The 24,990-nt window shown below is 38.1% G+C and overlaps 1 protein-coding gene across 2 annotated transcripts in view; it reads left to right on the top strand.

Annotated features, from left to right (window-relative positions):
• Positions 1-24,990, top strand: part of COL12A1 (collagen type XII alpha 1 chain) — a 154,113-nt gene that overhangs the window by 117,667 nt on the left and 11,456 nt on the right. For both annotated transcript variants that reach the window (XM_070733068.1, XM_070733069.1), the window contains exons 52-60: positions 6,104-6,253; positions 10,263-10,340; positions 11,744-11,830; positions 12,647-12,700; positions 14,675-14,770; positions 15,264-15,317; positions 16,523-16,576; positions 17,236-17,289; positions 18,753-18,815. In XM_070733068.1, the coding sequence (XP_070589169.1) occupies positions 6,104-6,253; positions 10,263-10,340; positions 11,744-11,830; positions 12,647-12,700; positions 14,675-14,770; positions 15,264-15,317; positions 16,523-16,576; positions 17,236-17,289; positions 18,753-18,815 (690 nt within the window). The remainder of the gene's footprint in view (positions 1-6,103; positions 6,254-10,262; positions 10,341-11,743; positions 11,831-12,646; positions 12,701-14,674; positions 14,771-15,263; positions 15,318-16,522; positions 16,577-17,235; positions 17,290-18,752; positions 18,816-24,990) is intronic.

Below are 24,990 nucleotides of genomic sequence, written 5' to 3'. Positions count from 1 at the left end.
CTAAAATATCTTATGCAATGCTCAAGTTTACTCTGAAACAAATATTTAAAGGGTCTGATAGTTGATTAGAAGTCTTTTATGTGCTAATAGTTTAGGATCAGAGCTAAGTTTAAAGGCACCAGGGATTGATTTCATGGAAGACAATTTTACCATGTGTGTGTGTGTGCGCGTGAGAGAGAGAGAGAAAGAAAGAGCGAGAAAGGGAGGGAGAGAAGGGGAGACTATATAGTTTGAGAAAGAGGCACAGATAGAGGTGGTAAATTAAATAGTGGGTGGGCTATGCATGGAGTAAAATAAGTGTGGGATTGTTACTTAAGGCCTGCTACCAGATGATTTTGCTTCAGTCCAGATGAAAATCAGAATAAACATACAGGGAAGACTTGACTTGAAAGGGCTTGTTTTTGCTCCAAGAGAAAATCAGAATAAAGAACTGGAAAAGCCTTCACAGGAAGAGGCTTTTTTGTTCTGCTGTGGAAGAAAAATAGAAGACACAGATAAATCTTCACTGGAAGAAGCTCTCTGTTTTTGCTTCAGAGGAAGAGAAAGGCAGTTTCTTTTTGAGGCAGTTTCCTCAAAGGGCAGGTTGCTTCAGGCAAGGTGATTTGCAGCTTGCAATATTTTAATGAGGTGATAGTTGCTCTTGGCTGAATGCCCAGACATCTCATTAAAGCTAGTACAGTGTTCCCTCGATTTTCGCGGGGGGTGCGTTCTGAGACCGCCCGCGAAAGTCGAATTTCCACGAAGTAGAGATGTGTAAGTAAATACACTATTTTTGGCTATGAACAGTATCACAAGCCTTTCCCTTAACACTTTAAACCCCTAAACTGCAATTTCTCATTCCCTTAGCAACCATTTAGATTATTACTCACCATGTTTATTTATTAAAGTTTATTAAAAAAAATATTTATTAAAGGCGGACGAAAGTTTGGCGATGACATATGACGTCATCGGGCGGGAAAAACCGTGGTATAGGGAAAAAAACAGCAAAGTACTTTTTAATTAATATTTTTGAAAAACCGTGGTATAGCTGTTTTGCGAAGTTCAAAGCCGCGAAAATCGAGGGACCACTTTATTCTTTTTTTCTACTTGGGGGGCAGGGGAGGAAAAAATTGGCGGAAAGTTTATTCTATCTCATGGAATAGAATAGAATAGAATTTTATTGGCCAAGTGTGATTGGACACACAAGGAATTTGTTTTGGTGCATGTGCTCTCAGCATACATAAAAGAAAAAGATACATTTGTCAAGAATCATGTGGTACAACACAATGATTGTCATAGGAGTCAAATAAGCAATGAAGAAACAATCAATATTAATAAAAATCTTAGAATACAAGCAACAAGTACAGTCCTAAATGGGAGGAAAAGGATGACAGGAATGATGAGGAAAAAAACCTAATAGGAATAGAAGTGCAGTTTTAGTAAAAAGTTGACAGTGTTAAGGGAATTATTTGTTTAGTAGAGTGATGGCGTTCGGGAAAAAACTGTTCTTGTGTCTAGTTGTCTTGGTGTGCAGTGCTCTGTAGTGACATTTTGAGGGTAGGAGTTGAAACAGTTTGTGTCCAGGATGTGAGGGGTCAGTAAATATTTTCATAGCCCTCTTTTTGACTCGTGCAGTATACAGGTTCTCAATGGAAGGCAGGTTGGCATCAATTGTTTTTTTCTGCAGTCATTTGCTGTATCTTAGTTCAGCTGAGGTGGCTTTGCCACACAAGAATCAGCTGAGCTAATAAACAACAGAATATAGGACATGGGAGAGGAGGGGGAGGGCAGGTGGGCAGAGCCAATCAAAAATTTCCCTACTGGTTCTCAGAACCAATCAAATTTTTTCCTATCTGGATGCCAGAACCAGTTTGGACCAGTAGCAATTCACCCCTGCATGGCACTTAATTACATGAGTTATTTGCTTAATGATTGTGGCCAGGACTACCATTACAAGTTGACAGTCATAGATGTTTCATTTTATGACTGTGTGATTTAGCAACAGAGTTCCCAGTCCTGATAGCAGTTGATAAGTGAGGACAACCTGCATTCAGAAATAACATGCCTAGATAGTAAGTACAGTGGTTCTACTTACAAATTTAATTCGTTCCGTGACCAGGTTCTTAAGTAGAAAAGTTTGTAAGAAGAAGCAATTTTTCCCATAGGAATCAATGTAAAAGCAAATAATGTATGCGATTGGGGAAACCACAGGGAGGGTGGAGGCCCTGTTTCCTCCCAGGAGATTCCTAGAGAGGCTCCACAGAGGCTCCCTGCCTTTTCTGGTTACAGTTTCGGAGGCTCGGGTTTATAAGTGGAAAATGTTTCTTGAGAAGAGGCAAAAAAATCTTGAACACCTGGTTCTTATCTAGAAAAGTTCATAAGTAGAGGCGTTCTTAGGTAGAGGTACCACTGTATATATTTGGTCAATAAATATTGGCTTTCCTTATATATGGAATTGGATGGTTAATCTCTAAGCATATTTGAAAATAAGAGAAAGCTTTGCGAGCTGCTTTAAACTACACAGATCAGCATCTCAGATTTCATATATTCTGATTATTATTGGCACAATTCAGCACATTGGCTTAATTTGTTGTTGTTTTCCCTTGTATGTATTTCTCCAATTGAATCATTGGATAATATGTAGCAAAAACAAATATATATATATACATACTAATTAGTGAAGGGCTACCAAAATTTTTACTACCACACATCTTTCAGTGCTCTGGGGTGGAGCTCCATTTTCGCCACCCCACTGTGTTTCTCTCCCCCCCCCAGTCCGGGCAGTAGCCCACCCCTGATACTAATATACATACTATGGTGAAACTAGTCAATGATAAGCAGGTTTTTAATCATATGTATGAGTGACCATTCCAATCCTATGTACACATAGATCTTATATGCATTACATTGTTCCCTTGACTTTCGTGGGGGATGCGTTCCAAGACCACCCGCAAAAGTCAAATTTCCGTGAAGTAGAGATGCGGAAGTAATTACACTATTTTTGGCTATGAACAGTATCGCAGGACATCCCCTAACACTTTAAATCCCTAAATTACAATTTTCCCTTCCCTTAACAACCTTTAGATTATTACTCACCATTATTACTGATACTTAATGATCCTGATATTTGTTAACATAATTATTTATTAACAATAATTTGGTGATGACGTATGACATCACAGGCAGGAAAAAATGTGGTGTAGAAAAAAAATCCGCGAAGTATTTTTTAATTAATGTTTTTTGAAAAACCATGGTATAGACGTTTCGCGAATGTCGGACCCACGAAAGTTAAGGGAACTCTGTATTCCTATTTTTTGAAGGCAAGTACAGAACCATCTCTGAAAGGAAATAAATGTGAAAGTTGTTATGGGTGAAAAAGTATTGTACTCAGGAGGACAGCTCTGTTTGAAGCAGAGTGGCAGAAACAGAGACTCTTAGATGGTCTCTAAGGATTTGTTTATCACAATTGTACAGATGAATGAATTCTGCCGGAATATCTTGCCAGAGTATAATGTGGTGTTAATTCAGTGCACTGCATTTCCATTCACAGACAAATAGCTAACTTGGCTCTTTGTGAAACATTTGCTTTGGCATACTATTTTGAGTTTTGGCTACAATGAAAGTCTTGGGGAAAACGTTGGCCTAGCTAACATCTTGTCAAGGAACTCTTATAGAAACAGATGTTTTATGTTTGTTGATTTGCCATTAATGAGCCAAATATACATGGCAAGAGACTTTTGCGAAGCCATGCTTGCCATTTTTTTTTAAATGGAGGACTACTAAAAGAAGATGCTGATTAACCTTGGAAACCAGCTAATAATTTCATAAAAGGGAAATTTTAAAGTGTCCTGACACTTTTTGCCTTATTTTTTCAAAAGGAAAAGAGGAAAAAGTGTTAGAAAATTATTTTTAGTCTAGATCCCTGATTCCCAATATGGGCCCCACGCCCCACAGGGGGGCTATTTGATTTTTAATGGGGGCAATTGGAGCCTTGTTTAAACCAAGTTAATGGCCTTTTAGGCTTCCTCTGCAAGTGTAGAGTTCACTTTTTGAATAGTAAGAATTATATGTCACAGGGGGTGGGCATCAGGATTTTAGAGATGCTTGGGCGGGGCATGGCCAAAAAAAGGTTGGGAACTACTGGTGTAGATGCTATTTTCCTGCCTGGCAAGTCAGCTCTGTTCCACGGCTATTCTCACCTGTCCACTATATTAGCTATATACTTTTTAAAAATCTTAGATAATTGGCCTTGTGTACTACCAGAGAGGTTGAGAATAAATGAAATGAATAGAGTTCCAGATCTGCTGAGATTTGGAGATCTGCAGCAATGTACCCATTCTGGTTTTGTTATTATTCTTTGTTGTTACAGAGCAAATGAAAGAGTTTCTGGTTCATGCTTAGGAGCCAGCATTAACTCTAGAAAACGTTCTCCAGTCCCTGTCATAATTTTCATACCCAGCCATTTATTTTCTTCTATTTACTATTTGATGGCAGTATTTTTACAGAGTAATAATCTCTATTCAAGGAGCTCCACTTATATGTTATACCATGTGTGTGTGTGTGTGTGTGTGTGTGTGTGTTTAGCAAACTTTAAGCTAAAAAAACAATCTTCACTTCATCTGCTCCGTTCAGTTCAGGTAGAAATTGTTCAGCAGTTAATCATTAGGTTGTAGCCGAATATGCTATTCATATTATATTCCATATTAAACAGAGTTCAAAGAGCTATTATAATCTATACAGTGATAACAACAGATACAAACACACAAGACACAAACTATCACAATAGTTAGGACAGATTAAAATTCTTATAGTATTTTAATGCATAATATAATAGGCTGTTATTTTGGTCATACTTACTGAATGATTCCCTTTAATCATAATTAAAGTTATTTTGTTTTATCTAAAATCACTGAATTTTTTGTGTGTCACAAATATATTTTAAAATTTAGTTCTGTGCTTTCCTGCTGATCCAGATCTAGGATACCTTGAGTTTAAAGCTGTATAAATAAACTAAAAAAAGATGCACAAATTAGATTTGAATATGAAAATGGTAAAATTACACTTGATGAGTTTTTAATGAATTGGAAAGAGGCATTTCTTAAACTTCTGTTTGAAAACTGAAGATCAATTCAAAGTGATTTTCCATTTCTTATGGAGTTATAATTCAAAAGTATTGCTCAGCCTTTGGTGGGTCTCATAGCATTTGTTTATTTTATTGTCATTGCACCTGGTACAACAAAATTAAATGTCACCTTCAGCGTTCATTATTTATTCTATATAGATTCCAAGGAAATAATATTTTTTTACTCTAGCAAGGTTTCTACCAGAGATTCCTCAGTTCCAAAAGGTATCAGATATACAGTATGAAGACAGTTGTGGTTACAAAGCTTGCAATAATATAGTGGAAATAATTTTGAGATTTTCATTCATACTGATATATATAATCATAGTCAATTTTCTCACTGTACATTTGGAAAGGGATGTATGGCAGAATGATGGTATTTAATAATAAGAAAGTTTTTTTTCCCAAAATGTGTAAAAATATCATTTTACATTTTTAGGCTCGTGTTATTTTAAAAAATGGAAAATGTCATTTCCACTGCATTTCATTTCTGCTGCTCAGTTTCTATGAATAGGAGAGAATTTTGGAAGGATTATTCTTGCAAACCTTACTGGTTATGGAAAAATAAACTTTTGGAACAGGCAACAGCTGTGACAACAAAAAAAATTCCTATAGTCTTTATGTCTTTATCATTAGTTAGTGTTGTATTTATATATCCTTAGTGGCATTCGTTCATAGCATATGTTGTATAGATTATCACAACCTTCATCCAAACCTATTCCAAAGCTGAGTGCAGACAAAGATTTGTCAAGTCATTTCTTCTTTATTGTCTAGAATATATTTCAATAGAGTGCATGGATGGAGCTGTCACTTTCATTAAAAATGACACTTTTACATATTGATACAGAAAACATGTGCACTTGTGCCTCTATACCTTCAAGATTTTGGACAATTCCTGTATACAGTTACCGTAACTATGATTTGGACTGAAAGGTTTACTTCTAAAACCACGAAGAATTAACAGGGTTTTTGTTATGCTTCTCCTCAATAATTTTTCTCTAGGTTCACATTGTTATAACATCCACAAGTGCTAAGATTTATGTTGACTGTGTTGAAATTATGGAAAAACCTATTAAGGAAGCTGGAAATATCACAACTGATGGTTATGAAATCCTTGGTAAATTACAGAAAGGTGATAAGAAAACAGCACCAGTAAGTAGTAAACTTTTCTAAATTAAGTTTTAAAATCTTTATTAAAGATATAACAACATATCTTTATCAACAACAACTGTCTCATCCAAGTCATGGGCAATAAGCCTGTTAGGAGAGGAGATTAAATTTATTCTCACTTTATTGGTCAGAATATCCTCCCCATACACCACTTGCCAAGGTCCATACTTACAGCACTTCCATATCAAAACCTGATATGATCTCTGATTTAAAAGATTTGTCTCCTTCCTTCCCATCATTTCACATAAAGGCGCTGTCCGGCAGCCATTGCAATTTGGCCAATGTTACTGTCCTTGAAATGGTACTTGTACATTCCCTGCTTGAAGGGCTGGCTAACCTACCCAACTATCTTGGCTGTCACCAGTCTCCAAACCTCTGTTTTTAAAGAGAAAGTTGCTAAAAGTGGGCAGCTGCCAGCTAAGAGACTTTAAAAAATATGGATTATCTTGATCTTTTCCAGATGGAGTTCAGGTTGATTTGATTATATGGGATAGAAACCACACTTGTCACTTAGATGAGGGAGTCTCCTTTTGTAGGATTTTTCAGTGGCTTTTCAAACCATCACTCATGATCTCCAATCCATGCTGGGTGACAATAAGTGCACTAGTGTGCCTTCCATCCCCTGTCCAATTGTCTCTCCTATATTTTATATATCTTTTCTCCCATTCATATATCCTTTCCTCTACTCTTCATTGATGTATAGTGATCCCTCGATTATCGCGAGGGTTCCGTTCCAAGACCCCTCGCGATAATCGATTTTTCGCGATGTAGGGTTGCGGAAGTAAAAACACCATCTGCGCATGCGCGCCCTTTTTTCATGGCCGCGCATGCGCAGATGGTGGAGTTTGCGTGGGCGGCGGGGAAGACCCAGGGAAGGTTCCTTCGGCCGCCCAGCAGCTGATCTGCTCAGCAGCGCAGCGAGGAGCCGAATCGGGGTTTCCCCTTTGCGTGGGCGGCGGGGAAACCCCGATCTTCGTCTGCTCGCTGCTGCTGCAGCCGCCCAGCAGCTGATCTGCTCGGCAGCGCAGCAGCAGTGAGCAGACGAAGATCAGGGTTTCCCTGCCGCCCACGCAAAGGGGAAACCCCGATTCGGCTCCTCGCTGCGCTGCCGAGCAGATCAGCTGCTGGGCGGCCGAAGGAACCTTCCCTGGGTCTTCCTCGCTGATGCCCCCACTCGCCCGCCCGCCCGCCGCCCGCCAGCAAGAGGGGGAGAGATAGAGAAAGAGAGAGAAGGAAAGAAAGAGATGAGAGAGGGAGGAAGAGAGTGTGAGAGAGGAAGAAGCAAGATAGAGAAAGAGAGAGAGAAAGAAAGATGAGAAAGGAAGGAAGAGAGTGACGTCATCGGGTGGGGAAAATCGCGATATAGCGTTTCGCGAAGAACGAGATCGCGAAAATCGAGGGATCACTGTACTGTATTCTATTCTCATATCTCTTCTTCTATCCCTTCCCTGATATTTACTACTACACGTTTTTATTCTCTTTAACTTTCAATTTGTATTGGACTAAATAGATAGATAGATAGATAGATAGATAGATAGATAGATAGATAGATAGATAGATAGATAGATAGATAGATAGGAACAAATAATGAGAATTCCCTGCCAGAGCTCTCCTATTATGGAATGCCTTGCCACCCAAAATTAGATACACATCTTGGCTTCTGATATTCAAGATAGCAATAGCACTTAGACTTATATACCACTCCATAGTACCTTAAAGCCGTTCCTAAGTAGTTTACAGGATTAACATATTGCCCCCAACAAATCTGCGTCCTCCTTTTACCAACCTTGGAAGGATAGAAGACTGAGTCAAGCTGCTCAGAATTAAACTCCTGGAGTGAGCAGTGATTTGCCCTGTGGTACTGCATTCTAACCACTGTGCCTTTTATCTTCTACTCACTCCTCAATCCCCAATATTCTTTTTAAAATCCAGTTTTTTAGCTAAGAGAAGTAAACATATCTATCATATTGATTATGATTGTTATTATTACTGTTATATAAATATTATTATAATTCTGATATATTTTCTGTCTCTATCCTGTCTGCTGCTTAAAGCCAATTAAAGCCAGGATACAAACATTTCAAATAAATGCATGAATAACTTGAGTTTTCAGTTTCAGAGTTCCATATTGTTCAAAAGCTGCATCTCCAAAAAAATTGATAGAAAACTTCTCAGTTGTCTGACTTCAAATAGAGTGTATAGATTATATGCAGACTGTTGGCTTCCATCAAAGCTCCCTCATGTTCTTCAAAGTATTCCCACAATATTTGGCTTAGAATAGAAACATAACGTCTCTTTTAGTAGCATCAGCCTCTGAGTCAGTTGCATGACTCAGTCATAAGAGTCACAAAGTATTTGGCTGGGAACAATATGTTTATTATTTTAAGTAACTTTCATTGCTAATGATAAACATATCAGTCATTGGCCATGCTTCTTGGGAATTCTAAATACTGTAGTCTTAATATATTTGGAAGGTATAAATAAAGTTGGGAAGTCTTACATGTAGCACCTCCACAATAGTGATTTTGCTATGTCTCTCTTGTTCTGTACACAGCTATCCCTCCCACAAGATCAACAGAAAATTAGTGATAATATATAACAAACAGTAAAAAGTACTTTGTGGTTCTTAGCTACTGTGGAAATGGTTTTTCCCTACTGCTTTAAATTGAGATGAAATGCATTTTTACAAAATGTTCTTTCTGTGCATGTCGGTGTCCACACTCCCTATGTATCGTGAAGTATACTCTTTACTTCTCATTTCATGTATCACACAATCTAGTCCAAATGTCATGAAATGGAATTTTAGTTACTTGCTGGAATTTAGGGTGTACTGTGCCAAATAATTGCTTTCTGATACCATGGCGAAAGGAAAACTTTTGAAATTCTCATTTGGATAATAGCTGCAGAATTCAGGGTTTTTTTTCAGTCATCCCATGAGCAGCCAAGATGGTCAAGAAAAAAAATTGTGTCTAGAAAGGACTGGGGAAGGGCTGTTTATTATTTTATATAAATGGCAGAGTTCTAAAAGTTGAAGTTTGGTTGTGCATTAATGTCAGTCTTCCCCGATAAACGAAACTGAAAACACAATTATGTGAACTAACTCTATTGTAGGGCTACATTTACAGAATTTTGCAAATCTGAAAGTACAACTTCTTGCCTACTAGTTTTAACTGCTAGAACCATTAGGGCAGGGCCGTTCTAAACGTATTTATTTTTAACTGTTAAATGATTGCAGGACTATGGCCTCTCATGTCCTATAGCAGTGATGGTGAACCTATGGCATGGGTGCCACAGGTGGCACGTGGAGTCATATTTGCTGGCACATGAGCCATTGCCCTAGCTCAGCTCCAAAGTGCATGTGTGTGCCCAGCCAACTGATTTTTGACTCTCAGGCTCTGGGAGGGTGTTTTTGGCTTTCAGAGAGCCTCCAGGGGGATGTGGGAGGGCAGTTTTACCCTCTCCCAGCTCCAGGGAAGCATTTGGAGCCTGGGGAGGGCAAAACACGAGCCTACTGAGCCCACCAGAAGTTGGGAAAAAGGCCATTTCTGGCTTCCAGAGAGCCTCTAGGGGGGTGTGGGTGTTGGGGAAAGCTGTTTTTGCCCTTCCCCAGGCATTGAATTATGGGTGTCGGCACTCACGCATATGCGCACCCACGCTCTTTCGGCACCCAAGGAAAAAAAGGTTTGCCATCACTGTCCTATAGCTTTCTAGGAAGCATCTCCTCTCTTCTTTCCCCAAAGCTATCCATGCATTTGATTACAATTAATCCGATTTTATAGGAACCATATGAAATGACACAGAGGCATGAAGTATACTACTCTGTGGCCATTTCTTAGTTTCCTGTGTTAATGTCATTGATGTGGTAACAGAAATGATACTTTGCTGGCACTGGAAAGAAAGACAGTGTTTTATTTTGTTTAAATTTCATGGCTTTGTACTTGAAGATTAGTTGAAAGATAACTTTAAATACGCTTCCATTTCTGCCTTGCAGTTTGATATACAGAGCTTTGACATCGTGTGCAATGCAGTTTGGACCAGCAGAGATAGATGCTGTGATATTCCATCTAAGGTAAATATATAGGAAATGTTTAAACAGATTTAATATCTCATATCAAGAGCTCTTGATATGAGCCTCCAAGAGAGTAGTGTGGGACAACAGCTTTAAAAATCTCTTTGGGGAATAATAAATTATCTATGGGATTCTGAATCATACTGAATGCAGGAATGCAGCTTCACCAGAGCATATTCTAAATAGTGCAGTCCAGACAGCCAGTGGTAGAAAAAGCAGTTTAACTGCCTGGTCACATTCCATTCTGTTTTCAGTATCTGGGACTGTGAATTCTTTAAAAAAATATATTAAATTAGTATTCCATTACCCTTCATCACAAATTTGGCTTCCTATTTTTTTTTTAAAATAAATCTCGTGTGGACTTTGAGGTGGAGTCTAGGATTAGGAACAGTGAAACAACCCATTTGTAGCTACTGTTAATATAGAATATTTAGCAAAAATCAGCCAAGAGCATGATGCAATATGGAACTGGACCATGTTCATTTTGAAGGAGAGGGAGAATAAATCATTAATGAAGGGAAATGAGTTGGAGAAGGCAAGCAAGCAAGCAGAAGAAAACTTAAGGCAATTCTTCACAGAGAAGAGAAAAATAAGTATGTAATCTTTCTGGAATAATTCATTGATTTTTAACTACTGTGCTTCTGTAGATTTCCACTCAAATAGTAAATTTCTGGCGTCTTTTAGACGTCCACCTCACCATTTTCTGCTGAAACCAATTTATGTTAGTTAATGATATAATGAATTTGCTTTATATCCCACTGTTCTAAATCTAAAGAAATAGAATGGAAACAGTGACAGCTCCCAGGGTAGGGCATGAATTATGTTCTTTTTAATTTATATTAGCACCAGATCATAGGAAAGCTACCACTTCAACTCATAATTATAAATCAGCCTTGTATAATATTGTATAAGTCAATATTTAATATGTTGAGTGCAGCTGTGTTAAAATAATGTTTAGATGTTTTTATATTGAATGAAAATTTAATCTAAATTAAAAGTGTTAATTTATATTGGAGTAAGTAGAATTCAGCCTTAGAATATATTTTGTAGAATAAATGCTAGAATATGGGAAGAGTGCTGGAAACATGTGTAAAGTATGTGTTTCCCCTGCGGAACAATTACTTTTTACTTTTATGCACTATGTCTAAACATTTTTTGTTGCTTCTCCCTTCTCCATTCCTCATCTCTCTCATTAATCATATCCCAAATTAAAATATCTCTTGGGAACAATTATTGATGCTAAATTTTATTATTTTATTAGATCTTGATATCAGATATAATTAGGCTTCAATATCAGATATAATTATAGTATACAGTAAATTATCCACCTGTAAGATTACAGTTGTTTTCTCTGTCAGGAAAAGACCATGTTAAAACTGTTCACGTTTTACTTTAAATTTCAGAGGGATGAAGCAAAATGCCCATCATTGCCGAACGCTTGTACATGTGTTCAAACCAGTGTGGGAGCTCCAGGACCTCCAGGACCTGCTGTAAGTAAAAATCAATATACAGTGGTACTTCATCTTACGAACGCCTCTTCTAACGAACTTTTCAAGATACGAACCCGGTGTTTAAGATTTTTTTGCCTCTTCTTCCGAACTATTTTCACCTTACGAACCCAAGCAGCTGCTGCTGGGATGAAGGGGTTTCTTTTCCCCCCCTTTTTTGAAGAAAGAAAAGGGAGGGGCTGCTTGGAGTAGGAAAGATTTTGCAGAGAACAACGTGCTTGCAAAGGCACTGAAAGGGTGTCTTTTTAAGAAAGAAAAGGGAGGGGCAGCTTGGAGGGGGAAAAGACTGCATTTAAATAACTAGGAGAACAGCGTGCTTGCAGAGGCACTGAAAGGGTGTCTTTTTAAGAAAGAAAAGGGAGGGGCAGCTTGGAGGGGGAAAAGACTGCATTTAAATAACTAGGAGAACAGCGTGCTTGCAGAGGCACTGAAAGGGTGTCTTTTGAAGAAAGAAAAGGGAGGGGTGCCCCCCTTGCCTTTCTTCCTTCCCACTCACCCTTTAGCCTAGCCTTGCTTCTTCCACCCGCCCCCTTTAGCTGCTCCTCCCTGCCCTCTGTTCACCTCCCTTCTAAAGTTTGGGATTTTCCTGAAGGATTTGCATGCATTATTTGCTTTTAAATTGATTCCTATGGGAAACATAGTTTCATCTTACAAACCTTTCACCTTACAAACCTCCTCCTGGAACCAATTAAGTTTGTATCGTGAGATACCACTGTATTGGGGTTATAAATTCAATATGGATAAACAAAATGGTCTTTATCTCTTTGTCTCCTATGTGTTTCTTTTTCTGGATTTTAGGGAGCCAGAGGTTCCACTGGTGCAAGAGGTGAAAGAGGCTTAACTGGACCTTCTGTGAGTATTTATGTATTCAATTTGTATAACTGTCCATCTCAAGCCAGCGAACCCAAAGCTATTAAAGCAGTTAAAATACAATGCAAAAAAGAAATACATATAGCAGCCAAACTATATTACAATCCATCGGTGTCAATATTACCAGGAAATGGGGCTCTTCACAGACTCAGTACCCCGGCCCTGGACACTAAGTCAGAGCTTTAAGACTTTCTAAAAGGCTCGCAGGGCCAGGTTCATCCTCAAATCTGAGGGTAGTGGTGGGGATATTCAGAGAACAGGAGCTACAGCAGAGAAGGCACTTTGCCTGGATCCCACCAGCCAACAGTCATGGGCTGACATGACCTGGAGAATGTCCATTCCGAATTGGACAGTGTTCTGCCGGGCTCTATGGTATGAGTCTCCCGAAAATTGAAGGGTAAAAATTTTAGACACACACACACCTGAAAGTTCAAAAACAAAGTTCTTTATCACAAAATTCAAAAGAAACAAAGCACCCTTTTTGTATTGCAGAAGCAACCTTGTAGGCTGTACAATCCCTTAATCAGTCCTTAAGTACTTAGCTAGCAGCTGTGAAGAAACGTCACAGCCCTCCTTCTTCCACGAAGTGAGACACACACACTTTGCTCTGCTTTGGTTTTAAAGTCGTGAAAAATCAACAAACGAAGTCCGGAAACAGCAAGGCACGGTCCTGAAGAAAAAACGATCAGATAATCTTCCACAGCGGGCAAGCCCGCACACTGCTATTTATATCAGCAGCTCTAATTGCTGGAGCCCCACCCAAATATAGGTGGCCTCTCTTATCTCCTGTAATATTTCTTCAATTGGTCTCTTCTATACATAATTCTGCGCCTGCGTGGGTCTAACACTTCCTCATCCGAATCAACTGAAGATAATGGAGATTGGCTTCCTGGGCTGTGTGCCAAGCCCCCATCTCCAAGTAACCCCCACCTTCTTTTTCGTCCGAGGAAACTCTGTCGGCAATAAAATAGACCTTTGACATGTTGATGTTTCCCCTGCATCCACCTCCACATTCCTTGGGGCAGTAGCTGCGCCAGAGCCAACCACAACAGACAGGTAGAAACAACTAGAAGAAGAGAGTATCTGAGATGGCCATGGTTCCAGGCTATGAAGGGCTTTAAAGATGACAACCGGCACTTGACTTGCACCCAGAAACACACTGGCAATCAAAGCAGCTCCCACACAGTCTGAAAGTGTGCGAAGACCTCTTAGCTATGACTATTACATACTTTTCCAGCAGGAGCAGATTATCTTCCACTACCATTAGCTAGATATCATTTCTATATATGCTTATATAAGGAATTGGAAACATTTATAATATCTGAGAAGTAAATTAATTATAGCATCCTATTGAAAGCATCCTATTAAATGCTACTTTATTTTTTTACCTCTTATAATTTTATTATTACTGGCAATTGCATTGGGGAATCCATGTGCATATGAAATAGTTTAAAAAGTAGGGATGCCAGTTTTTGTTTTTCCTTTTGTGTGATACTAGTTCATGTAAGCAAACCCAAACAATCCAAGTGAAGGGAAATTTGTATATCATTTATCTGCAATAATTGAATTGGGTTCCTGACACTTCCAAATAATGCCATTCCCATAAACATGTATTTAGCTTTTATGCTCATATATTTAAAAATGTCTACATTGTCTTTATCCCTAAGGAAATTGCATAGCTTTATATATACTCTTTGAATGAAAGATATGTCACCATAGCTGGGTCAGATGGGGAGTGCAACCCAACATTTCTGAAAGCATTTATGTTTCTGAAAGCAATTATCTTTTGGTTGTAAGCTGCCCAGAGTCCCACAAACAAACAAACAAACAAACAAACAAACAAACAAACAAACAGAGAAAGCAATTGTTTAGTCACTTATTATCACCAAAGACTTGACTCCATCCTCGTGTAGCTTTTTAAAAAAAGTGACAATGGGGGTCTTTTGCTATTTTTAGGGTCCTTTAGGTACTCGTGGAGATCCGGGCCCTCCAGGACCTCAAGGGCCCCCAGGACCACAAGGAATAAATGGACTTTCCATTACAGGAGATCCTGTAAGTAAGAATGCTATTTGGCCAGGATAAGAGACGAAGTGTAATGTAATAGATATTTTCTGATAGTGGTTTGACATTCTTTTCTCCAGTATATTCAGATGTATGCTAAGTAAGTCAAGGTGTATTAATGCACCGAACAGATTTCTAAACCTAGCAGGATTTGTAGATTCTGCATAAACATAGAGATATGTCGTGATGTTTATTCGAGTTTGCACTTGATCTGCTTCTTAGCTTAGAATATGCTCACCTTTTCAGGGAAATAAGAGAAGGTTAGGAATTTCTTTCATGCTTTATTGAGTGGAAATGTTGTGTAGTAAACTACCATGCATAGTTTTCATAGTGTGGGTGAAATAAAAGTCATGAACTACAGACACGAATGAACTCTTGTTTTCTCTAACGGATTTTAAGGTGTAAAGATAGCGTTTCTGTTAATTTAGACCCACAATTTCATTGTTTAGGAAATAAACAAAATCTGTTCTTTTTTAAATTCTAGGGGCGTCCAGGGCCAAAGGGAAACCCTGGGGAACCTGGACTTCCAGGACGATCAGTAAGTTCTTTTGTTATTTATTTTCCATTCTTCCAAAAAGCATTCTCACTTAACCATCCCAATTGTGATCGTGTATCATGGACCACCTCTAACAGGCTGATAATAAGATATATTTATCTTATTATATTTATAAGATATATTTATCTTATCGAGTCTACGGAGAGGGGTGGCATACAAATCTAATAAATAATAATAATAATAATAATAATAATTATTATTATTATTATTATTATTTACCTTTAAAAAAATTAACAATACAATAAACAATCAGAGTGTAGGTAAAATGGAATTTTGCACAGCAGTGATGACTAACCTTTTTGGGTTCGCGTGCCAAAAGGGTGTGCCTGGGTATGCTAGCCCTTCCCTCCCCCCCCCATGCGTGTGCCACAGCCCATCCTGCATGTACACACACACACGCTGCCTCCTGTGCATGAGCACAGGCCTTACTGAAGCCTGGTACATGAAAAAAAATGCTCAAATGGGTAAACCAGAAGTTTGGGAAAATGCACTTCCGGTTTGCTGTTGTGCTGATTTTTGGACTCCGGATGGTTCAGGGAAGCTTCCTGAAGCACCAGAGTGCAAAAAATAACACAGTGGGCAAACCGGAAGTTCAGAAAACACACTTCCAGTTCCCATTGTGCTGTTTTTTTTCACTCTGGGTCTTCAGGAAGCTTCCCTGGACCTTCCAGAGTGCAAAAAACAGCACAACAGCAAAACGGAAGTGCATTTTCTAAACTTCCGGTTTGTCCATTGGGTGATTTTTTTTTCCTCTGGAGGGCGAAATGGTTTTTCCTCAGAGAGCGGCAGCATATAAATCCAATAAACTTAAACTTTTCCAAGGCTGAAAATCATCTGGCCGGCACACGCATGTGTGCTGGAGCTGACACAGGGCAAAGTCTCATGTGCCCTCCGATATAGCTCCGCATGCTACCTGTGGCATATGTGCCATAGGTTCGCCATCACAGCTGTACAGCATGCTGAAATTGTAAATCAAAGTCTACTTGTTTTGGGCCATTTAGAAACATAGACGATTGGTCCTTATACTATTTCTTTTGCAAGGGGTCAAAATCCATATCACTGCATCCAAAGAGCTTAGCATAGTACAACGAACTGCATATTAAAATAAAGTGGCAATATACAGTATGTTAAAATTATGTTGCATCATTCCAATACCCTGTCTAATTAATGTTTTCTTTCTCACCTAGGGATCACCAGGCCTAAGTGGCCCTCCTGGCGCAATGGGACCCCCAGGTGACAGAGTGAGTAATTCTGGGTTTTTTTTGGGGAATGGAAACACTACAAAGTCTTTGAACAACATTAGAACATTTATAATTCTGCGTGTCTTTATTTTGTCTGTTTCCTTAAACCATGAAAGGGCAAAGCAAATGGGTTTCAAATATACACTCTTTTATGTTACTTTTTCTTTAGATCAGATTTATTATTGGTTTGATTGGGATTGATGCACATTGTAGTCCAACATGTATAGAGGACAGTAAGTTTGAAGAAAGGATGAAATGATGGAGAAATGATAGGCTTGATATAGCTGTGATACAAATCAGGGAGGGATTGTGTTCAGCTACTAAACATTACAGAAGCAAAGGCTTTGGATAAGAGGAAAATAAGCAATAAGCCTAATTCTTAATCTACAATGGAGAAATAGATAATTTATGACAGCATTGCAATTTTCTAACTAGTATTCAGCATAAATACTACCTTTTCTAATGCCCTTGACATATAGTATATAGTTATTGTAGCTATAGTTAATGGTCCCTTATAACATGGGATGTTTAGACATTATGGTCTTGAACATTTTGATACGCTTTGGTTGGTCCAAAAACTTTTCTGCATAATTATATTGTCCCTAAAAGCGAGCAAGCAAACAAATCCTAATTCATAATGTTCATTTTTCTCCAAACAGGGTTTTACCGGAAAAGATGGCCCATCAGGACCAAGAGGTCCCCCAGGACCATCGGTTAGTGTTGGCTTCATTGTAGGAATGATAATGTAATAGTGGAGCTATGATGGATGGTGCTGGTGGGAGTTGTGTCTGTTTTGTGTCAGACAGTACTGTCATCATTTGCAGGAACACATGGCATCAAAGCAAATTAAATTACAGCTGACATATTAATTCAGTGCTGTCAATGTGGATGCTTAATATAGTAAAAATCGCTCAAGTCATTGGTTAGAACAGTGTTTCCCAAGCTTAGCAGCTTAAAGATATGTGGACTTTGACTCCAAGAATTCCTCAGCCAATATCCTGGCTGGGGGATTGTGGGAATTGAAGTCAACACATCTTAAAACTTGAGAAACGCTGGGTTAGAAGAATGTGAAGATTTGCAATATGAAGGTATATTAAAGAAAAATCTTAAGAAAAGGGGACTTTTAGGATAGCAAAGTGAGCACAACTGTTGAACTGCTGGAAGTAGGAAAAGAAGCAAAATTTGAGTTTTTAGAGTTCTGAAGATGGGCTCCTTACATTGCCGTATTAGTTGCAGGTCCAATTTATATCATCCAGTTCTGCATAATACTGCGTTCCCCTGAAAATAAGACCACGTCTTACATTTTTTTGAACCCCAAAATAAGCGCTTGACCTTATTTTTGGGGAGGGCTTATTATTTTGGGGCATGTGAGGCAAAAGACAGGGATTCCGTTGCCCTCTTACCTGATTTTCAGCTATGTCTCTCTAACCCTTACCAGAGGAAATGGCGGGGACCGGAAACACATGTTATTAAATATTTTGGGGGAGGGCTTATTTTGGGGGGAGGACTTATTTTCTGGGAAATATGGTACAACATTATTTAAATGTACATTATTATTTAAATGTACAATCTCATTTTCCCTTTGCGCTTCTGTTATCTTCCTATAAATACCAAACTTTTAACAAAGTTGTATTGTCAAAAGATAAGCCTTTATGATTTTAAGCTGATCGTTCCCCGTGCCCCCCCCCAAAAAAAACCTGGTTGCTCTTTTTTTTAAGATCACGTTTTTATTGCTAGAAAAAGACCTAGATTAAATCTTTAACAATATAAGTCTAATGGACTACTTGGGAAAAGGGCAAGTCAGTTTCTCCTCCATTAAATATAAATATGGTATTAAGGCAATTGAGATAATTTGCATAATGACATCACCACACAAACAATATAAAATGTAGATGCAAGGAAATAAAGTAAAATGAATGTAAATGTAACTGCTTTATCCAGATGACCCCAGGTGGATCAGGCAGTTAACCTCTACATTAATTTTGCTTCATTTATTACATTTACTTGTCCATTATTTCAGAGAAGTGGTCAGACAGAAATTTGGTCCACTCAGTTTGCTCACAATATTAGCTAATATTGCATTTCCAGATATACACATTGAACAAAGGTATACATAAAATTCCTCAAGACAATTATTTTCCTTTTCTTTACATCTTTTCAATCTACTTGTTCACAGGGTGCCCCAGGAGTGCCGGGAGTTGCTGGTCCATCTGGGAAACCAGGTGATCGTGGTCAAGCGGTAAGAGAAACCATCACTGGCATTTATTATATCTTTTGTGAAAAGCCCTTTTACTTTACCAGTAGGAAATGGTACATCGTACAATGGCTGTCATTGATGGCAAGTCACTTTTTAAAAATCATTCATGCTTTTTGCAGCATGAAAGTCAGGTCTGGAAATTGTGGTTGTAGGGTTTTTCCCCACTTTTTTTTTAAGTACTCCAATTGAACATGCCAAGATTTATATTTCTCCACTACATAAACATCCCAGAGGTAAATTACTTAGTGGGATTACTATTTGCTATTTTTAAAATTCAGTCAAGTGTGATATACTGCCTGTGGTGGTTTTTTTTTTAATGTAGCATTTTGAGAAATTTAAGCTTGAAAATACTTGAATGAAGGTTTTCAATCTTCTGTTGATAGCATCAAATTTGAAACTGTCTTAGGGATTAAGTAGTATCATAAGTTGGCCTTAACAGCAATCGATGGAGCCCTTTTGACAATGTATCCAAGAATGTGATGGTCAAACATTTGACATCTGGTGTCTATGGAGTTTCTCGGACCTCCAGGTCAAATAGTCAAAGGTACTTTTTCAAAAGGCAACTCAACTTTCCTTGGCTTTTCCTTGAAGATGCTTCACGTCAGTTCAGAACTCCTTTTGGATGAGAAATGAAACATCTTCAAGGAAAAATGAAGAAAGTTCAGCTGTCTTTTGAAAAAAGGACTTTGGGATATTTGACATCAGAATGTTCTGCAGTTGCTGGCCCAACAGTCATGGAAATACAACAACGTCCATCTCTTTATCTTTGTTGCTATCAGTGTTCTTGAAGAATCATAGACTGTTCCAATAAAGAGTTCTAGGTCTGATTCTGCTAACCCCGTACCATAAACATGGTGTTGGTTTTGTATTATTTTGCCTCTTTGTTGAAAGGCTTTGCAATTCATGGCTGTAAGAACTGTGATCATAAGAATATTCAGTCATATCTGGTGGTGCAGTGCTTAGCCTGCAGTATTCTAACCACTGTGGCAAACTCTGCCCACAGCCTGGAGTTCAGTCTTGATGGGGCTTAAGGTTGATTGAGCCTTCCATCCTTCTGAGATCAATGAAATGAGAATCCAGTTTGTTGGGGGCAAAATGCTGCCATTGTAAACCACATAGAGAATGCTATAAAGCACTGTAAGACAATAAATAACATCTAAGTACTATTGGTATATCTTTAGAGTAAATGAGTCAGACTAGCATATACCATGGTTTGAGTTGGTCTGAATTGTAGTCTGCTTCCGTCTCTTAAGAGCAGCCTCATCTGAAGGCATAAGGAAGCTGACCTGTCTCATGTAAGGGGAGCATCACTTCTGCTATTATTGTAAATTTCAAAGTGCTATAAAGAAGCTAAGGAGCAGAGGCTGCTTTAGTGTTGGCAGTATGAACTTGGGTATAATTCCACAGATCATTTAAATTAAGAATGTGTAACCTGAGAGCCCAAACTTATTTCCTTGATCCTTAAAATCACCTCTGGCTACGGTTGGGGAAAAAATTAGCAGGGCAGCTTTCTGCTTTTATGAAGTGGGAAACATGGAACATATAGTATCAAATAGATTGAACACAGCTTAAAAAAATACAAAACTCCCAAACCCCAACTAAAAGAAAAAGAAAGGAAAGTCAAAGCAAATCTCTCCTTACTAGGAATTTTTACTTAGCTTGCATTCAGTCTCTAGCCTTGACTGAATGTTATTTTTTGTTCTACTTTTATATAAGGTGAATCTGTAACATGATTTGAGAGCACATAATAATTGCCCCATTCCCCATATGCTTGACATCACATCCACTGTTTCTCACATTTATAGATCTGTTCCCAGCAGGAACTCTGGCGCATAGAGTCTATGCAGATGTTTGGTTAGACTTATGAGGCAGATAGGGTTTCAGCCCTGACATTTGTGCTATCAAAAAATGCCAGAAGGGCAGCCCAAGACCATATGTGTGGATAGTCAGCCAGATGTAGCCTGCAGAGATCTAAAGGTCATGTAAGCGTCTCTGTAGTTGTATGGCCCAGTTCCAAAGTAGCACTTTATTCAATCATACACCATTTCCTTTGTTAATTTCAGACTTTCATTGTATTTTTGTAGAACCAGTCAAACAAAAACCTGAAGTCCATAGTCTAATCCAAGGATGAGATGAGGATCTCATGATCAGTGTAGTAAATTCTAACCTGAGCATGCTGTAAGACTATTAGATAATTTGAGACGCTCATGTTAATACACAGAATATATCTTAAGCAAATCAGATGCTAGAATAGTAATTCAGTGCATCTTGGAAACATTATCCGATCTTTCTAAATTATTGTCAAGTAAATAATCTACAATGGTGCAGATTTCCAGGGATTGATGTTTGCAGTACCACCGATTGGATTTTCTTATAGTGTTTTTTTTTTTTAAGATGTTTCACTTCTCATTGAAGAAGCTCCATCAGCTCTGACTAGAAGTTGCAAATGCCAGGAACTGGGGCAAAGAATGGGAGCTCATCAGTGCTGGGATTCAAATTTGTTTACTACCAGTTCTGTGGGTTTTGCGTGGCTTGGTGGGCATTGCAGGGGAAGGATACTGTAAAATCTCCATTCCTTCCCCATTCCAGGGGAAGAGTTATTGCAAAATCCCCATATCCTCCAGATTAGCTGGACTAAGGAGTCAGAGAATAGATTAGGGTATTTACTGGTTCTCCAGAACTAGTCAGAACCTGCTGGATCCCATCTCTGGGGCTCACCATGGGGTGCAGCGCTTGGTTCTCAAATTCGGGCTTTCAGCTTTCCAGCTGAGTAGCTCAACATTTTTAATTGCTGAGCCATTCCGCTCCAGTTATAAAAAGGGTTAACTATTTTTGAAATCCAGATAAAGCCTTTGGAAGAATGATTTAAATCAATCCTTTTTAAACCTAGAAGATCTCTGTTTCTAATTTGTGCCTTCAAGATTTTAATATTCTTTTTAAAAAATATTGGCTACCTTGAATATTTGCACAAGTATATAAAAGCTGGAGCATAAATCTATAAACAAGTGAACTGTAGTAAATCTGTTTCAGATATTTTGATTTGGGAATGATTCATGAATACACAACAGACAAAGGAAGGAATTAGACAAATTCCTAAGTGTATCCATAGGAATACTTTTGGGACAAGTTGTTCTTTATCCTAATAGAGTTGAGAAGGGCGATCTAGGTCATCAGGACCAAAATCTCTTGAGATAATGAAGGAATTCAAATAAGAACAACCCTGACCTATTGTTCTCTATCCTCTATGCTTGAAAATATGTGGTAAAATGGAACAACCCAATCCTAGATAATCGACTTCATATCGAATTGTTTTTTTCTTTTCCCAACATAAAACCAGCATATGGCTTCCTGTTGTTTAAAATCAATAGTTCCCCACCTGTAAACTCCATAAAAGTATCATAGATGTCTGGTTGTAACTATTAGTAATATATTCCTTTTGAAATGGCCAACATTTCTCAAGATCACCAGGGTTTTGTTTTTTTTTTAAACATTTTGACATTCTCAGTTAACATTTTATTAGATTATGGCTTTATTCCCATATCTGTCTCAGGATTTTAAATATTAAAATTAAGTTCATTTAATTTGGGAGTCAGATGCCATACATACATACATACATACACACACACACACACACACACACACACACACACACACACACACACACACATGATATATACAAATACTGCATTGTCAGCCCCTGCTTTAACATATTTGTCCAAAAACAGAGGGATAGACTCAAGATAACATGAAGTGTTGATACCACTTTATAATGCATTGATAAGGCCACACTTCGAACACTGCATCCAGATGTGATCTCAACGATGTAAAAAGGATGTGGAAATTCTAGACAGAGGGCATGTAGAGAAGAGCAACAAAGATGATTAGGACACTGGGGGCTAAAACATATGAAGAATGGTTGCAGGAACTGGACTTGGCTAGTTTAATGAAAAGAAGGACTAGAGGAGATATGATAGCAGTGCTCCAATATCTCAGGGTTGCCACAAAGAAGAGGGAGTCAACCTATTCGCCAAAGCACCTGAGGGGAGGGCAAGAAGCAATGGGGGGCAACTAATCAAAGAGAGAAGCTTAGAACTAAGGAGAATTAAGAACTAAGATAGTTAAAATAATTAATCAGTGGAACAACTTGCCTCCAGAAGGTGTAAACGCTTCAACACTAGAAGAGATTGGATAACCATTTGTCTGAAGTAGTGTAAGGTTTCCTGCCTAAGTAGGGGATTGGACTAGAAGACTTCCAAGATCCCTTCCATACTCTGTTATTCTATTCTAAATAAAGGAAAGGATTTAGAACCATTGTTTAAGATTATTGCTCTATGACCTGCATTCTGAAAAAAATAAAAAATAAACAAGTCATGACTTTATTCTGTATAATAATAACTCTTCAAATTATTTGAACGGTGCTTAAATTTCTCCTTCAGTATTGTCTTTTTGGGTAATTTTATTTTTTTCTTTCGGAAAGATGGATTCTGCTATTGTTTTGGCTTTCTAAGTTTATTTTGTCATATGTGTATGACCTTATACTCTCTTCGTTTTCAGTGCATATTGCTGATGTTGTTTCATTCTAAATAGTCTGGCAGTAACAAAGAATTATGAAACAGAGGCAGATGTGCTCTCTGAGCCTTACATTCACAGCCAGACTTAGGAATATAAAAGGGTATTTTAAGTCAGGATACTTGGTGCTGAAGTCCCTATATTTGAAATTATCTCCAGTGTAAATGTTTTACTTTTGTTCATCATCTCAGTGACATATTTTATAAATACTGACATTGTATTTAATTGCATGCAGTTATGTTCTGCTTCTGACTTCTGGAATATTTTTAGTGTATCATTAAGCAATTTGAAAACACATTGAGAACTTTTGAAGGAAACTAACTAGTACCAGGTCTAGCGGTGCCTTTTGCTGGGCTGATGAAAAAGCATTAAGTGACACATTTCATGGAGATATTTGCAAGAATATTTAATATTCAAAGTTGGCCAATGACATTTGTTAAAGAAAAAAGACAGTCAATTTTGGAAGAGGGGAGGTATTTTCCATTTGCTAATGAAGGAATACAACTTATTCAGTTATGTTAAATTCTGAAAGGATTGTGTTAAGTGTTGTACATACAAACTTCCTACAGACAGATTATTTGTACATTTGTATGTGCATTTGTGTGTATTTCCAGAATACTATTGCTGAATGTCCATAGTACAAAATTAATCACTCTGACAGCTTCACTCTAACCAATGTTGCTTTTAATAAATGAAGCAGGTAGTGTTGTGAGTATTCCCTGTCAGCCTCAGGAAGTATCAGATTCAGAGGAGGGCGAAGAGACAGAAGCTTTAATGTACCCTGATTCCAGAGAGTTGTCGGAGAGCAGTGGAGATGCATAGGTAAAAATGAGTTAGACGTTAGCATAGAAACAGTTCATCTTCAGAGAGTGGAGGGGTAGCTGAAAGTCCCTGATTGAACGCGAGATTTAGGAAATTCACAAAAAGAAGGGATGAGATGTTTGGGAAAAAGTTTTGAATCTGCAAGTTTAGAATTGTGTAAATCAACCAATACGTCATATCCAGAAATGTATCGGAAACAAAGCTGCTTTTGGTCAAACTGCGTGTTGGAATATGGCCGCATTCCTCGCCTCCGAGAAGTAGTCTTTTTGATATATCATGATAAACTGTACAAATTTAGATTTAATATGATTCAAAGATAAGACACTATCAAGGAGGCTATCCTTTGCTCATTAGAAAGGATTTATAGCTTTATAAACTCAGCTCGTTAAATTTGGAATGTGTTTTCACATAGCAGAATTGTAAACGTGTTGATCTTCCCAGTGAAGAAGAGAAATGAAGATTTACTAGTTTTGAAAATCAAAGCCTTGAAAATAGAGTTTTTGGAGTACAGGTAGTACTCTGCTTTTCAGAAGAGAGAGCACCAGACTGAGCTTAGTTTGGAAACTAAGCAGGACTAGCTCTGGCTAATACTTGGATAAGGACAATCTGGAAATTCCAGGAGTGTAGCTTAGATAGATAAGTTGCAAAATAATCAAGGAAGACAGAGGGAAGCCACACACATATTTTTGCCAAGGGCTACATGTTTGAAGACAAGCTTGACTTTGAAAGAATTTTTATTTTTTAACAATTAGGGTTGGGGGAAACT

This window comes from Erythrolamprus reginae, chromosome 1 (assembly GCF_031021105.1).
Source record: "Erythrolamprus reginae isolate rEryReg1 chromosome 1, rEryReg1.hap1, whole genome shotgun sequence".
Lineage (NCBI taxonomy): Eukaryota > Metazoa > Chordata > Lepidosauria > Squamata > Dipsadidae > Erythrolamprus > Erythrolamprus reginae.
This window is presented reverse-complemented; position numbering and strand designations above follow the sequence as displayed.